This window comes from Electrona antarctica, assembly GCF_951216825.1.
Source record: "Electrona antarctica genome assembly, chromosome: 1".
NCBI classification, from domain to species: domain Eukaryota; kingdom Metazoa; phylum Chordata; class Actinopteri; order Myctophiformes; family Myctophidae; genus Electrona; species Electrona antarctica.
In genome coordinates, this window is record NC_136806.1 from 26,906,745 (window position 1) to 26,922,411 (window position 15,667).

The window sequence follows — 15,667 nt, forward strand, 5'->3', positions numbered from 1 at the left end:
GGCTACATGACTTGGGGACCACTGGTTCGCAAGGCTCAATAGACATACTGAACACATTTGGATAATGGTTCAGTCTGCTCCATGGGAAAAGCTGGAACCCAGGTCAGACACTAGTTTCTGTGCTGATAAGACTGCTCATAGATAGTTTGGACGGGTGGGTGTTTTGTTTTAACACAGATGACATAATTGCAGCAGTCTGCACAAGACGAGCAATTTGTTAATTTAACTGTACAGACAATTTAACATACCGGAATGTTATCCCATCCCATATTAAAATTGCCTATAGAGGGGTCGACCGTGAATGATAGACAGTGTGGACGTAACATCCGGACTTGATCTGACCCAAACTACTGTCGTGAGATTAGTCACACCAGGGCCATGTGGTCGGGTGCGCAGCGTTTTTCATATCTACACCAAACTTAGCACATAGTAGCAGGAAATCCAATCCAGTTGAGAATCACTGGTTTCAGATACCTCCCTGTAATGTAGGCCAGCTCTCCGTCACTAAAACGTCCTATTCAGCAGCAAGTGCTATATGCATATTGCCCCGTATAAAAGGATCTGCCCTCTCTTTGACAGCTTTTATTGTATAGGCTTCACCAGACAACCAGTCTAGTAATGTTAGCACTTATGTCGGTTTCCTACATCTGTGGCCACGAAGTGATTATCATCTTCATGCTATAATTACCATCTTCCCGCACTCAGTGAAGGGATCTTAAGCGTCTCTTGAGAGAATTCAGTCTCATGTCATGGATCCCTCCTCCCCCATCCACAACAAGGCATTGGGGCAGGCATGCAAATTCAATTACGGAAGATATACACAGTTAAATCCAGAGTCTAAATTGAACTCTGAGAGTATAACAGTGACCACTTTTACACCCATCACAGTGTAAAGATTAACCCATTATTACACCCGCAGAGTTTAATCAACACTCCAGGATTTCTGCGCAGAGCTCCAAGAGGGCACTCACTCATGTTTATAAAAATTCCACCGCTAGGAATATAGTACATAGGTGTGTGTGTGTGTGTGTGTGTTTGTGTGTTTGTGTGTGTGTGTGTGTGTGTGTGTGTGTGTTTGTGTGTTTGTGTGCGTGCGTGCGTGCGTGCACACACACACATACACACACACACACACACACACACACATGATGCACACATGATGCACAGCCATGATGCTTGCGCATGCATGCGTGCGTGCGTGCGTGCGTGCGTGTGTACATACGTACATGTTAGAGACAGTCTTTGTCTTCACAAAAACAGTGAAAATGGAGGCAACACAACTAGTACGCAAAAAAAATCTATAGGGATTAGTCCTTGGAATCGACCCACCCCTCCCACCCCCGCTGCTGAAAAGGACTTCCCCCGTGCCAAGTGGCAGTATGTATCAAGGCCTTCATTTCAGAATCGCAGCAAATGAGCTATGTTTCTCTGTTCTGTTGCCATGGGTAACACATCTTTTTCTTCTCATGTCTAATCTTGGCTTCTCTTTGAGATATCTTTCCATTTGGAAGCTCTGCTTGTTACTGCAGCATTGGCAATGTTTCACAGCCTTGTCAGGCATGAGGCGTTGCTAGTAGTGGTGACAGAATCATACGTGTGTGTGTGTGTGTGTGTGTGTGTGTGTGTGTGTGTGTGTGTGTGTGTGTGTGTGTGTGTGTGTGTGTGTGTGTGTGTGTGTGTGTGTGTGTGTGTGTGTGTGTGTGTGTGTGTGTGTGTGTGTGTGTGTGTGTGTGTGTGTGTGTGTGTGTGTGTGTGTGTACAGTATATAATATAATATCTCTATGAAAACTACTCTTGTCTTAAGGCTACTCTAGTATTTTAAAGATGCATTCTGGAGGATGTATTATTGTATTTCATATGAGACTAAAAGTGTTTCATTGACATGATACAATTCACATTCACCGATCCACCTCCTCATCCAGAAATTATGGGGTTGCTATGAAATGATGTGGTCTTGGTATGACCAGTTGACCACTGACCAGTGGAGTGGAAATCTTCTCTGCTAGTTGTGAACTTGTGATGCATACAAATAGTGTATTATTGCGCATTGAAGGAGAGGCACACTTACGTATGCTTAGGGAAAACATTATTAATCACAATGATTTGGTACTGTGGGCCCAGTAATGATGAACTGTTGTGAGGCTGTGCATTGAGAGCAGGAGGTTAGTCTGTGATAAGCCATACTGTACTAGCCTTTTCTTTTTTCAGTTAGCAAATTATTTGTTTGTTTGTTTGTTTGTTTTTATTCTTGAAGCGATGCCTGGTAGTGCAGCCAGTTAGTACACTAACTAAATGCTCCATGTGAGACCCGGGTCCTTGCAACTCTCCGACGCCAACTAGTTTCATGTCTCTCCGCTCTGTGCCCTCAGTCAGTTACCAATCTCTCTACACTCTCCTATCTAGCCATGGACACGACTCATTTGGCGGTATGTTGTCATGTTGATGAATCTATATGTTGCTGTTAATATCGGCTTGTTCTGACAAATTGCATGCATGCAATTGGCTACTGGTAATATAGTACATTCCATAACCCGGAGGGACAGGGGTGTTGTAATTGGCTAGTTAATAGTATGAATCCCATATAAAGGCCAAATTATACTTGCTGCGTCGTATGGTAGGTGACATACATTTTGCCACACGTCATGTCCACAGGGACTGGGCATCAGACTTTGTAGAGAGAAATTGAGAGAAGATCTGTTGCTTCCTGCTGATTGTGAAAGTGATTACAGTGATTACAAATAGAACAGAATAAAAACCTGAACACAAAGACCTCAAAGCTTTACTGAAGGAATTTTATTAGAATCTGTGGTCTTCAAAGAACAAGAATGCACAAGAAATAATTAATTAAACAAATTAATTCAGAATAAACTAGGACAGTAGACCTCTTCTCACAATGACTTATAGTTCAGTCAGATAACTCACAAATAGATTGAATTTTTTTTTTAAATAAAATGTAACTACAAATGTGAACATCATATTCAATCTTGGCATTCTCTGCTTTATAATGTGTTACTCTCTGCTCAGCATATTAGAGGACAAACATTTAAGAGCATGGTGATATACAGTGTTACTATGAGCCATATGATTGCTATGTTATTTCTCCTCCGATGACGTCACTGCAGGGCATGGTCAAGGCCAAGGGTATTTAACAATGTACCTACTGTAATCAAGCGCAGGTGTTTCTGTGTGGCAGAGGCAACCAGTTTTTTTTTGAGTGGTGCAACCACTACGTGAAAACATTGTGTTTGTGAAACTGACTTACATGGCCGTTTAAGACTGATATGTGGTCAGGAGACTTACGTGGCCAGTTAAGACTGGCCACGTAATAGAGCACCGAAGTCTGACGTCACTTTCAGTAGAGGGCACCAACACAGAGGTTTGTGTATTTTTTTATTTGTATTGAAATCTCCATAGGGCGATTTTATGTCGCTTCATATAAGAACTGTGTTTGAAAAATAAACCGACCACCCCGGCCTTTCTGTCAGGGGAGTGGCTGTGCGTCGTTAATGATGTCCATTCATATTTGATACAGCCAGTTTCTGGAGAAAATGGAATTAATGTGACCGCAAAAGCCTTGAAACTATATATGAATGCAATGTCGCTGAGCATATACGTCACGCCCAGCTGTCAACATATTGCGTTCCTGAGATTCCTCGTTGACGTAAGCTCAGCTGGTGGTGACTCGACTCGTACTAACCACGATACATTATATATCAATAAAATAAAAATAAAAATAAACGTAATTAACGTTCAGTTTCTGTTGTGCGACGGGCTGCGGGCAGATGCAGCCTACCCGGAAATGTAGTCTCTGGGTTGTTTGGCTCGTTTCTAACGCTTATTTTGTTACTCTTTGGGTATATTTGTACATTTCCACCTTCAGTCGATGCTTCATATCCATATGAGTGAAAAGGCCGGGGTGATCGGTTTATTTTTCAAACACAGTTCTTATATGAGGCGATCTAAAATCCCCCTATGGAGATTACAATGCTTATAAAAAAATACACGAACCTAGGGACTGGCGCCCTCTACTGATAGTAGAGGGCAGTGATGTCAGGACTTCGGTGCTCTATGAATGCGTCATTTGTCTGGAAATGTGGGAATTTGTCTGCAGGCACTGATTGTAGACACGTAGAAAATATAATCATCACAACCATGTCATGTCCACTGTCTGCAGGCCGTCATGCTAAGTGGAACGTCACAGTCAGACTAGCGGAGATGTGCACAGCTCCTGTTTCACACTACTGGGAAAGCCATCACAATATTTATGGGAAGTACTCTCAAAATACTGTTTCAGTTCATCTTAGCCTTGCTAGTGACCCCTTGAGGCTTTGCTGATCATTACACCCAACCAGGCCAAAGTGGTTTGAAGACTTTGAACCAACCATGCTTAAGGCCAAACCACACCAGTTGGAACTCCTTGGGACAAAACCGTTTTTACATTTTACCCATTTAGACCTGGTGTAACCTATGTTGCTGCAACTTTAGAGTGAAATGAATTTATAATAATAGAAATACCACAATAAAACAATCTACAAAGTACCTGTAAAACAGAAATTAGTACATTTTAGGGTAAGGGGGAGGGTGACTAGAGGAAAGGCCATGGGGGCATGAAAATCAGTAGAGGTTTTCCTGCAATATGCCATCTCTTATATTATGTGTGCAAAACTGACATTTCTGCCTGACAGTAGTGCTAGAGGAAATGTCATGGGGTCACACAAATGTTAAGTTCCAGGAGTCATGAATGCATGAATAGCCTGTATGTACTTAGATATGCACTGTGCAAATCTACACGTTAACAACACGTTGTATCATGACGTTTTGGTAGAATACAATAGGCTTAATTGTGCATTTACAAACAACAAAATATGATATTTTAATTTTACACATTATTTATATTTATTTTTATATTTTTTATCCCACGATTTTGCAACCCATTTTTTCACCCAGTGTCAATTTTCTAATGTAATCCTGGGCGCTACACTTCCTCTGCCAACCTGGGGACTGACTATGCATTGCCAACCCCGCCTCGGGTATGGGCACTGATGATGCGGAGGAGAGAACACGCCCCCAGCGCCCACAGCGTCCCCAGCGAGAATCGAACCCAGGACCTTCTAGCTGTCCCCCCTTATTTATATTTATAAATAGGTAAATAGGTGTACAAGCGCTGCACTGTACAAGCATGTACAGTGATTAGCCTACTTAGTATTATGCCATTCTGGTCATGGCAGACCAGCAAGTGTTTTAATTTAACCACGTCCACTCCTCAACAATGTAATGACTTGGGTCTTTTTGTGACCATAGGTCGCATTTACTATGGAAATGGTGTGTCACGTCACACCTCCATATATGGTCACACCTCGTGACATCACGCCTCCATATATGGTCACGCCTCCTGACATCATGCCTCCATCTCCATATATGGAGCTGACCTGTTTGCACATTTGTTGACCCTCCCCACCTGTCCTTCCTCTTCGATGTCTCCCTTTTGACTGGTGATGTGGTCAGGAGGTGCACGCACATCCCAGGCTAATTCTACGGGTGCTCGAACAAAAATAACAAAGCTCCCCAAAATGTATTTACCAAGGCGGGGAAAAAAAACACACAACGTTTTGGCCTCTGTGGCCTTCGTCAGGTATATGACTATACCTGACGAAGGCCACAGAGGCTGAAACGTTGTGTGTAGTTTGCCTTCGTCAGGTATATGACTATACCTGACGAAGGCCACAGAGGCTGAAACGTTGTGTGTTTTCTTCCCCGCCTGGGTGAGCCCAGCAGTCTGCCGTCACCCAGGCGGAACCTCGCGAGGTCGCTTCTCGCCCTCAGGGCGTCTTACATATGAGTCAACAGCAGGAATAAATAACAAAGTGTGCTTGCTTTTAGGATATATAGATTGAATAAGGTAAGAATAAGCAATGGGGAATTTATCCAGGCGATGTGATGTGCGTTCCTGCAAACTTTAGATGCCAATCTTAGCAAATCAGCATGTACGATAAACAATCAGACAGATCCGTCTTGATCACATGACATAATGTGTACCAATTCGCGTGATGTTTGTGTGAAAAGGGTGGAATTTTTTTCTTAGCCTTTCACGGCAATCAGACGCTGCATTCATGATTTGAGGCATTTTGTTCAGAGCGAACCACTCCTGCAAACTTTAGATACCATACTTGCTAATTAGGATGGTATATGAAAAATCGGACAGATCCCTCTTGATCACATGACAAGAGTCATGTGTACCAATTTTTGTGATGTTTGGAAAGAAACTGTAGGACCACGGACCACTTCTGCCAACTGCAATCTTATCCAATCAAGATGTTAAGAGTAGAGTAGTAGAACAATAAGAACATTAGCCTCACATTGCGATACTAATATACCACTCCGCTGCGTTGCGTGGATGCAATAGGGGCGGATGAAGTCTGGCTGTGCCAGGTCCGTCCACGGACGGAGTGCAAAACATACTCTCTCCCCATGCCTTCGGCCTGGTGGAGACAATAATACGTAGTCTGGTGATAGATATTTCTGGTGAATAATTTATTTTTTAAATACACGCCATAGTTCTTTCCACTGGGGTAACAAGGGCTAATGGCACATCAAAGGGTGGCAAGTAACATTTACATTCACACAAAAAGACACAAATCAGACACAGTGTCTGCTCTGACAAATATGAGCAGATTTTATTTAGAAAATATAAATGACCAGGTTAATATTAATAGAATGACAAACATACATGGAGTCTATGGAGTAAATAACTGACAAATTCTCTTATGGAAACTGTTCAAAAGGGGAGCAGTCACTAATCCCAATAGAAATCGGCTTGTATGCTAGTGCTGGACTATGAATTGGCAGGTTATAACATGTCAACATGTCAACATCCTATACCACGATACATGTTGATATGTTCACTAATAAAGTCTCCATATAGCCTGCCTTCTGGTTTCACCTTTATTCAATCCCTTCCCCACATTGCCCCGTGCCTTTTCACTCACACACACAACCCCAAAAGAATGTCATCACGTGCCCCAGACAGACAGAAAGACGTTTTTGTTCTTTTAACTGGCATTCTGACCTCTGTGACCTTTTCAATTTTCCATGCAGGTGAATATACAGTCATGACAGCTCATTTCCATTTGAAGAGGAAGATCGGCTACTTCGTCATCCAGACCTACCTTCCATGCATAATGACTGTCATACTGTCTCAAGTGTCTTTCTGGTTGAACAGAGAGTCAGTGCCAGCCAGGACAGTGTTTGGTAAGTGTACGGCAGATGCATCAATCATCAGCTGTGGACATACTGTAGCCTTAGCTATGTTAAAAGTCATTGAAGTGAGGAGGAATTCTTATAGGGATGTCTTTGTCTGCCACGAGGGAATGAAATTGCAGCATTCTGAAATATACTTGAAATGCAACTGGTCATCAAAACTGCATTTTTGTTCATTTGAACACTTTTATTTGTAAGAGAGAGCAACATTTACATTTGATTTCAATACTTAATATTTAATTACAGATAATTATTTCTAATCCAGGGTAAACTTTTCCCAGTAATTTCCTACTGAGATAGCTCTACTTTTAGTGTTGGGGAGTCGTAAACTAAATGTATTAGTTTAACTATACTGAATATTTCAGTCACTTGCTGGTAGTTTAACTACATTCATATTAGTGCAATGAGTCAAGTAGTTCAACTGTTGTTGTTGTTTTTTTTGTTTGTTTTTTTTGTTTAACTACTAATCTAAACTACAATTTTGGAAACATTTAACAAATATACAATATATTTGAGTGTTATTGTCATGCAAGTACAGAACTAAATTTGTTACCCAGTTCCCAGTCATGGTCATGGCAGAATAAATTCAAAGAATACACCTAAATACTATACAGGAAATCCTCTAAATAATACCTAACACTGTAATGAAATAATAATAATAAATTGCAACATAAAAACTAAAACAGAACCGTTCATCAGGTGATGATCATTTTACCATTACTGTATTGAACCAGAACCCCCTTTGACAGACCCCAGAGTCAGGACTATGGTTTCAACATTGGGTCTGTTGTGTAGTTTATTGGCCATCAATCTGCACACCTCAGTCTCAGTTCTGACAAGTTGAAGAGCAGTGTTCATACTGTACTGTCTAAATAAAAAGGTGTTTAATTTTAAAACTAGGCTGTAAGATAACAGATTAAGACAACAGGTCCATTTAGGTATTATAGCCCATTTACGATTGAGGCCGATTTTTGTATACTGTAGATAGCAACAAGAACCCAAAAAGGGGTTCCCAATCCTGAATGGGTTAAGTATCAAGTCTTTACTGTTTATTTGTCTGAAAAACAAAACCCAGAAGAAGAACCCATATTTGAACAACTATTGTTTTATGGAAGTCCAAACATCTCAAACAATTTTACTAACAGATAAAGAGACAGACAGACACGTGGAATGGGTCAAATATAAACTCTGTACAACTCCTTTGGTGGAGGTAATACATGTAGCAGTAGTAGCAGCAGCATGTTTGGTAAATGCCTACTTTGTATTCTCATTCACACATTTGCTGCTACATATGTACAAGTAAACCCTGTCAGTACAGTACCAGTAAACCCAGAGCACAAAATCCTGGAACAATTCAGTTTGATGGGTCTTGTTTTGTTCACTGCACACCAAAAAAAAAGTCAGTCAAAGAAAATGGGTATAACTCCCAAGTTGTTTAAAAGTCAAGCGGAGTAACAATGACCTGACAGCTTGGGGAAACACTTGAAGACAACAATAATAATATCTGTGACTGGAGCATATACTGTAAGGTCCAAACCAATCCTTCTACGCCAGCTATAAAGCATTGCCGAAGGTCAGTGGACATTAGGGTCGATGGGGTAATAATAAACTCAAGTCCTGTCTTGGCTAGATTTGTTTTACTGGCAGAGGTGATGTAATTTTCACCAGTGTAATTCTGTGATTTTACTCCCATGTGGAAACAACACTATTTTTTTATTATTACAGGGTATGATGCACATCATGATTCATGGGAATAATGACATTATACTTACAAGACATAACCTACTTATTTTCAACAACTTCTGTCAATATGGGGGACAGTGTACAAAATATCTCCCACTTTAGGTGTTATAGACTCTTGCTGTGTCTTGTGCATCCAGCAAGACAACCTCTTTATTCTATAAATAGTATAACCCTTTATCATTAGGGCAGCTCTCAGTGTGGAGTGATTAACCGCTATTTTTCTTTCCTTTATTTGCAGGCGTAACCACCGTTCTCACAATGACCACTCTGAGTATCAGTGCACGGAACTCCCTTCCCAAGGTCGCCTATGCCACCGCCATGGACTGGTTCATTGCCGTCTGCTATGCCTTTGTCTTCTCTGCTTTGATTGAGTTTGCCACTGTTAATTATTTCACAAAGCGTGGCTGGGCATGGGATGGAAAGACCATTTTGACTGACAAGGTAACGCAAAACATCCTCTGACAGAGTCTCTTTTCTAAGAAAATATATAGAGATGCGCATTGAGGAATGGAATTGTTGGCTGTATATTGTTACCCATGGAACTGCAGTGTGTTGGTAGTGTTTATTGTTACCCATGGAACTGCAGTGTGTTGGTAGTGTTTATTGTTACCCATGGAACTGCAGTGTGTTGGTAGTGTTTATTGTTACCCATGGAACTGCAGTGTGTTGGTAGTGTTTATTGTTACCCATGGAACTGCAGTGTGTTGGTAGTGTTTATTGTTACCCATGGAACTGCAGTGTGTTGGTAGTGTTTATTGTTACCCATGGAACTGCAGTGTGTTGGTAGTGTTTATTGTTACCCATGGAACTGCAGTGTGTTGGTAGTGTAGGCCAGAGGCGAGGTTAGAGGGTGAGAAAACTACTGATTAGACACTATGCAGTATTATGCGTGTCTTAAGTACCAGGTCTTATGACTTAACTTAAGACCTGGCGTGGTCAATGCTGTTTGGCCACTCAGAACAGCCAAATGGCATTGATCACGCCTCCAGGTCTTAAGTTAAGTAATAAGACCTGGTACTTAAGACACGCATAATACTGCCCTTAGTGGTGTGTGTATGTGCGTGCGTGCGTTCGTGCATGTGTTTGTGCGTGCACAGGTGTGGGTGGGTGCGTGTGCATGCGTGTGTTACAGAGGGTGGTCATTTTCTTTAGATAGTGGTGAACTGAATAGCCAGTTACTTTACCTGTAATACTGTTTCCTGGGGAAATGCAGTTTATCTGTATACTGTTCCAGGGCATCAGTATCTAACATTCTACAGTAGCAACTCTTGCATTGCGTATGGGTACACACATCTAGCCTAACCCAGTCTATTTGGAGCTATACTGCGATGATGAATTTAAAATGAATATTGACATCTCTTTTGTTACAGCTTGAGGCAGCAATGGGCCTGGATGCTTTTTAATCAACAGTTGTCAATTAATAACTATCCTTTCAATCTTTTATGTTGTTCCATAACATTTTGTTCTCTCGACAGAAAAAGGAGCGGGCCTCTGTTGTCAAGAAGAACAACGCCTATGCTGTTGCCGTTGCCAACTATGCGCCGAATATCACTAAGGATACAACCATGCTACCAACTATTGCCAAAGGCGGTTCTGCCTTTCCTGATCCTAGTAAGGCCCAAGAGAGCAAGAAGACATTCAACAGTGTTAGCAAAATTGACAGGATGTCGAGGATTATGTTCCCGGTACTTTTTGGAAGCTTCAATTTAGTCTACTGGGCCACCTACTTAAACAGAGAACCTGTCATAAAGGATATGGTCCCCTCTAATTAGGGGCCAGTTTCTTGTATCCCAGTTCAAGGATTAAAAGACCAAATACTTCCAGTAACTGCATACACAGAGCTTTACAGAGTCAAGGCCTGGATTGCATTCTCTATCCTCTCCTGTTTTCTACATTACTGTCTGAAGCACTTTTGAAAATGGCATTTGTAAATGTGTACGCATATTTATATAAATGGGTTAATTGTGATATCTTCAGTGATTATTTCATATGGTTGCAGATATAAGTACATACAAATGACTTGGAGAACACACAAGCATTAACATGATATTTATTTAAGATCCTTTCTAAATGTATTGAATTCTATGGCTTAATCCCTTTTTGTCTTGATATTGGATAACATTTTCATTTTGTGATGAGGGGGCTGATTATATTACATATTTCATTGCCAGTGACTTGTCTCTTTTGTTCTGAACAAGTCAATGCAAAAATATATGTGTACAATATTGTGTTATTAGGTGGAAATTGTTTTATTGTTGTGGCTGCAGTTATGGACTGTAAATCTGTCCTCCAGAATTATTACAACACTTACAAGATAGTTAACAAGTTAACAGTTAACAAGATATATACAGTATGAAGATACTGTAATATAGACTTTAAAGCTCAGGTAATATTGCATTGTTTGTTTTCAAAGGATAAAATCAAGCTGAACAACCAAAAAGAGTAGCAATTAAAAAGCAGAAGTCATGTGAAAGGTCGTATGAAGTGCATTCACTTTCATAGCACCTGCCAGAGGTAATCACATCATCAATCCCCTCTGCTCTTGCAAAGCTGAATACCCCTCTACTTGTGTGATTGTTACTAGAGGTTTGGGCCCACATCTAGAGTTCAGGCTGCTATGTGGACCTCACATTTGTACGTCACACTGCCAAACGGACCAATATGTCTGAGTCTTAGTGCCCATTTATGGAGATGTCTGTTTCTGTCTGTCCACCTGTGTCCCTTTTATGCCCATATATGGAGATATCTGTATCTGTCAGTCCCTTTTATATATTGTTATGCCAATACTGTATATGGACATATGGGTGGAGTGGCAGTTCTGGACAACTGGATATCTGAACTACAAAACTGTGGGCGATGGACACGCTGAGTTTGAAGTTGAAGTTGAAGTAAGAGGTCTTAAAATGTCAAAGAATACTGACATATAGGATAATATTGTCAGAGATGAAATATGCACAGCACCAAAGACCAAAACCAATTTGCACAATCTACTGTAAGGTTTGAAATTGAACGAAGCTCAAAGTTTGAACTATGAAGCAGGGACGGCTCCAGGGGGGGGGGGGCAAGGGGGGGATTTAGCCCCTCTGGTGGAGGCTAGGCCCCCCTTAGCCCCCCTCAAAACAAGCCCAATTGACTGACTTCTATGTAAACCAAGATTCATTAGCCCCCCCCTCTAAATAGCCCCCCCCCCCCCCCCCCCCCCCAGATAGCAGATGTACAGAATGAAGAACATCTGTGTGAAGCATATCAATATATACAGTATATACATATATAATATCAATGTCATTGGCTCCCCTTGTGGTAAAGTTAGGCTATGTTTGTCTTTTTCTGCAAGTAAAATGATCAATCTTAAACCCAATCAATATTGTGTGTATTAGATATGCCTCAAATTTCGTCACATGCATTCATAATGTCTTCAACACATGTCTTATTTTTAAGGTGCTAATTCTGGAGGACACTGTACAACCCACCAGTGGTTTGGGACACTGAGACTAGCCCATTTAGACCTGCTGTAACGTGTAACCTATATGTTGTTATACCTTTCAATAACTTTAAATATAATATGTGTCACATCACAGTTGTTATGTAGCAACATTTTTTATAACAATTTGACATTTTTCAGAAAACCATTTTTAGAATGGACCTCAGGTCTAAATGTGCTAGTCAGCTTGTCAGCTATAATAAAGATGCTAAGTCTGGCATGATCCTAGTTGAGATATGACATGTTCATAGAATTTCCACCACATTGTATTTTACCAACCCATAGAAAACTGGTAGTGGAATATAGAAATCAGCCTCTTTGTAGCCCAAAGACCCAATATGACTTTGGTTCATGTAGACTAAGTGCAAGCTTTGTTATAACGGAAACCATATTATTTTGGATCTCATTGTCATGGACATACAATAATGGAATAACCGTGTGATACATATGTCAAGATCATGTTTGGATTCTGTTAAAGCCTGATTGATACTTAGTTGTATGACATGTCGCAGACTGAAAATAATTGATGTAAGCTCACAATCTGTAATGTGTGGTGAGCATAGATAGATAGATAGCTGATAGATCTGCTATTTCTGTCCATGACACCATCATATGACAGCTTAATAATATTGTGCTCATGGAACTGCAGTGAACTAGCAGATCTACAAGCTCACAGCAAGTCGCTTTGTGAATTGTGATTTTTGAAAAATCGTGAAATTCATTTTGAATTACAAGAACATAATTGACTACTGATTTAGAAGGCCTTTTTAGAATTGGCATGGTTAAGTTACATCCACACAGCCAAGCATTTGAATTGGCATGGTTAAGTTACATCCACACAGCCAAGCATTTGAATTGGCATGGTTAAGTTACATCCACACAGCCAAGCATTTAGAATTGGCATGGTTAAGTTACATCCACACAGCCAAGCATTTGCCAAGTCAAATATGTTTATCATGTTATTTATTTACCATAAAAACAATAAGGGATGTCCATATGGCATATCAGATGTAACAGTACAATGTAGACATTCATCTTATCGAAGAAAGCACGTTTTATGAAGAAGGGTGTGATTATTGCAGTACGCAGCCTCTGGAAAAGCAACAAAGAGTCCTGGTATGGACCTCAAAAGGTTGACGCAGTAAAACAAAGCAGCAAGGTGTAGCCAATGAGATAGGATACCACATCAAGAGCATCTGATAGCTGTTCTTCATTTAAAGCTCCATATCAGTTCCTATGGATTATTCAGTGTACATTTTCCCCATAACAAAACTTTAATTTCATTAATATAGCTTATTTTTTAACAAACTGCATGCATTTGATAATGTTTTTATCTTATTTGTAATAATACGTTAAGTTGTATGATACATAATTATATATTCTCCAAAGTATTGACTGAATCCTAAAACAAGACTTCAAGATAAAAGGATTATCCAGACACTTGTGTGCTTTGTTGTGTGCTTTGTTGACCTTGTGTGTGCTTTGTTGTGTGCTTTGTTGACCTCGCTCCTAAAGGGCGAGGTCACGTGCTCACATATGCCTGGGTGACGGCAGACTGCTGTGCGTGTGAGCGCTGTCGCTTTGGCATAGGGGGTCAGATCAACATGGAATGAATTCTGTACTGGCCATATGGAGCGTGTCTTGAGCGTACAGGGTTTGATGAGGTCAGATCAACATATGGAATGTCAGAACAGGTCAGCTCCATATATGGAGATCTAAGGGTGGCAGCGGGGCAGTGTCTTGAGTGTACAGGGTTTGATGAGGTCTGGCCATATATGGAGCGTGTCTTGAGTGTACAGGGTTTGATGAGGTCAGATCAACATATAGAATGTCAGAACAGGTCAACTCCATATATGGAGATCTAAGGGTGGCAGCGGGGGCAGTGTCTTGAGTGGACACTGGATAGGGTTTGATGGGCCCAGGTAGGGCCGGGCTGTAATTTCCGGGCCTGTTGAGAACTGAAGTTGACTAGTCTACTAATCATCAACACACACCTGCTTTTCATCAACAGTCATTATCAGAGCAAAGGTCTAGTTCTCTGTTCTCTATTGGCAATACTTGTAGTTGTACATACAGATAATGAAACAAATGTATACATTTAGCAATTATTTATCTTCTTCAATTATTTATGTTTTACTTTGCATATTAATGGACATTACATAAATGCAACGTAAATATACCGGATTTAGCAAATTAAGATGCTATAGTTTATATCCAGTCCCTACACAAAACATAAAAACAAAACAGGTAGGCACTGAAGCACATTACACTAGAAGGAAACAAACAGAAGCTATAGGATTTTTTCATATTTCATTCATTTCAACCATCTCCATGTTTTAAAAAGAAAAATGCATCACTGACAATATCTGTAATTCTTAGGCGCATACACTGATCAATGTGGTGCAAAATGAGCATCCTTGATGTGCACTTGTGCAGACACATGATGTGTTTGTGCAAGAGAAAGCTCAAACAATATAATATAAAAAAGGCCATCATGATAATGAAAACTCTGACTGCTGCAAAAAAATGGATAAAGGACAATATTTGGTTCTCCTTTACAAAGTAGTTAGGCCTATATGAAGTCTTGCCATGCATCAAATTGTGTAGGATAATGCTCTTAAGAAAAATGCAGGCTATGATATCATATCTGTTCATTCTGTTGCATCATACAGTGTGGTGCACAGTGGTTTGCGTTGCTGTTGAATCCAATTAAGGACACTAATCGGACCAGACTCAATACACCTGTGTGCACCTTTAAACCTTAATGACATGCGCTGCTACTTCAAACGTTCTTTAAAGCTTAAATTACTTCGGATTTAAAGGACCTGCAACATTGTTGCAGTTTGGGTCTGTCTGACATTCTGACCCAGTCACCCAGGTGGTGTCAATGTAATCAGAGGAGGGTCGTGGCTTTTAAGTGTGGCGTCGCAAACATCAGAACAATTACATACAAATGAAAAAATGAACAGAGATGAAAGGACACACACACACACACACACACACACACACACACACACACACACACACACACACACACACACACACACACTGTTCATGTCTAAACACTCATTGTTATAATACACTGACAGACTGCAACAACATTTGGATTTCTTCTGGAATTAAGGCTAATTATAGCTAGCCTATGGTCCTAGGTACTTAGGCCTACTGTATATGAAACAGACTAAA

At 40.5% G+C, this 15,667-nt stretch overlaps 1 protein-coding gene across 1 annotated transcript in view; it reads left to right on the top strand.

Annotated features, from left to right (window-relative positions):
• The window catches only part of gabra2b (gamma-aminobutyric acid type A receptor subunit alpha2b), a gene marked incomplete at its 3' end in the record, with an annotated part of 28,453 nt that extends 17,681 nt beyond the window's left edge, over nucleotides 1-10,772 (top strand). Inside the window, exons 8-10 of the mRNA XM_079505666.1 lie at nucleotides 7,096-7,248; nucleotides 9,239-9,441; nucleotides 10,476-10,772. Of these exons, the coding sequence (XP_079361792.1) occupies nucleotides 7,096-7,248; nucleotides 9,239-9,441; nucleotides 10,476-10,772 (653 nt within the window). The remainder of the gene's footprint in view (nucleotides 1-7,095; nucleotides 7,249-9,238; nucleotides 9,442-10,475) is intronic.
• Nucleotides 10,773-15,667: the final 4,895 nt, after the last annotated feature.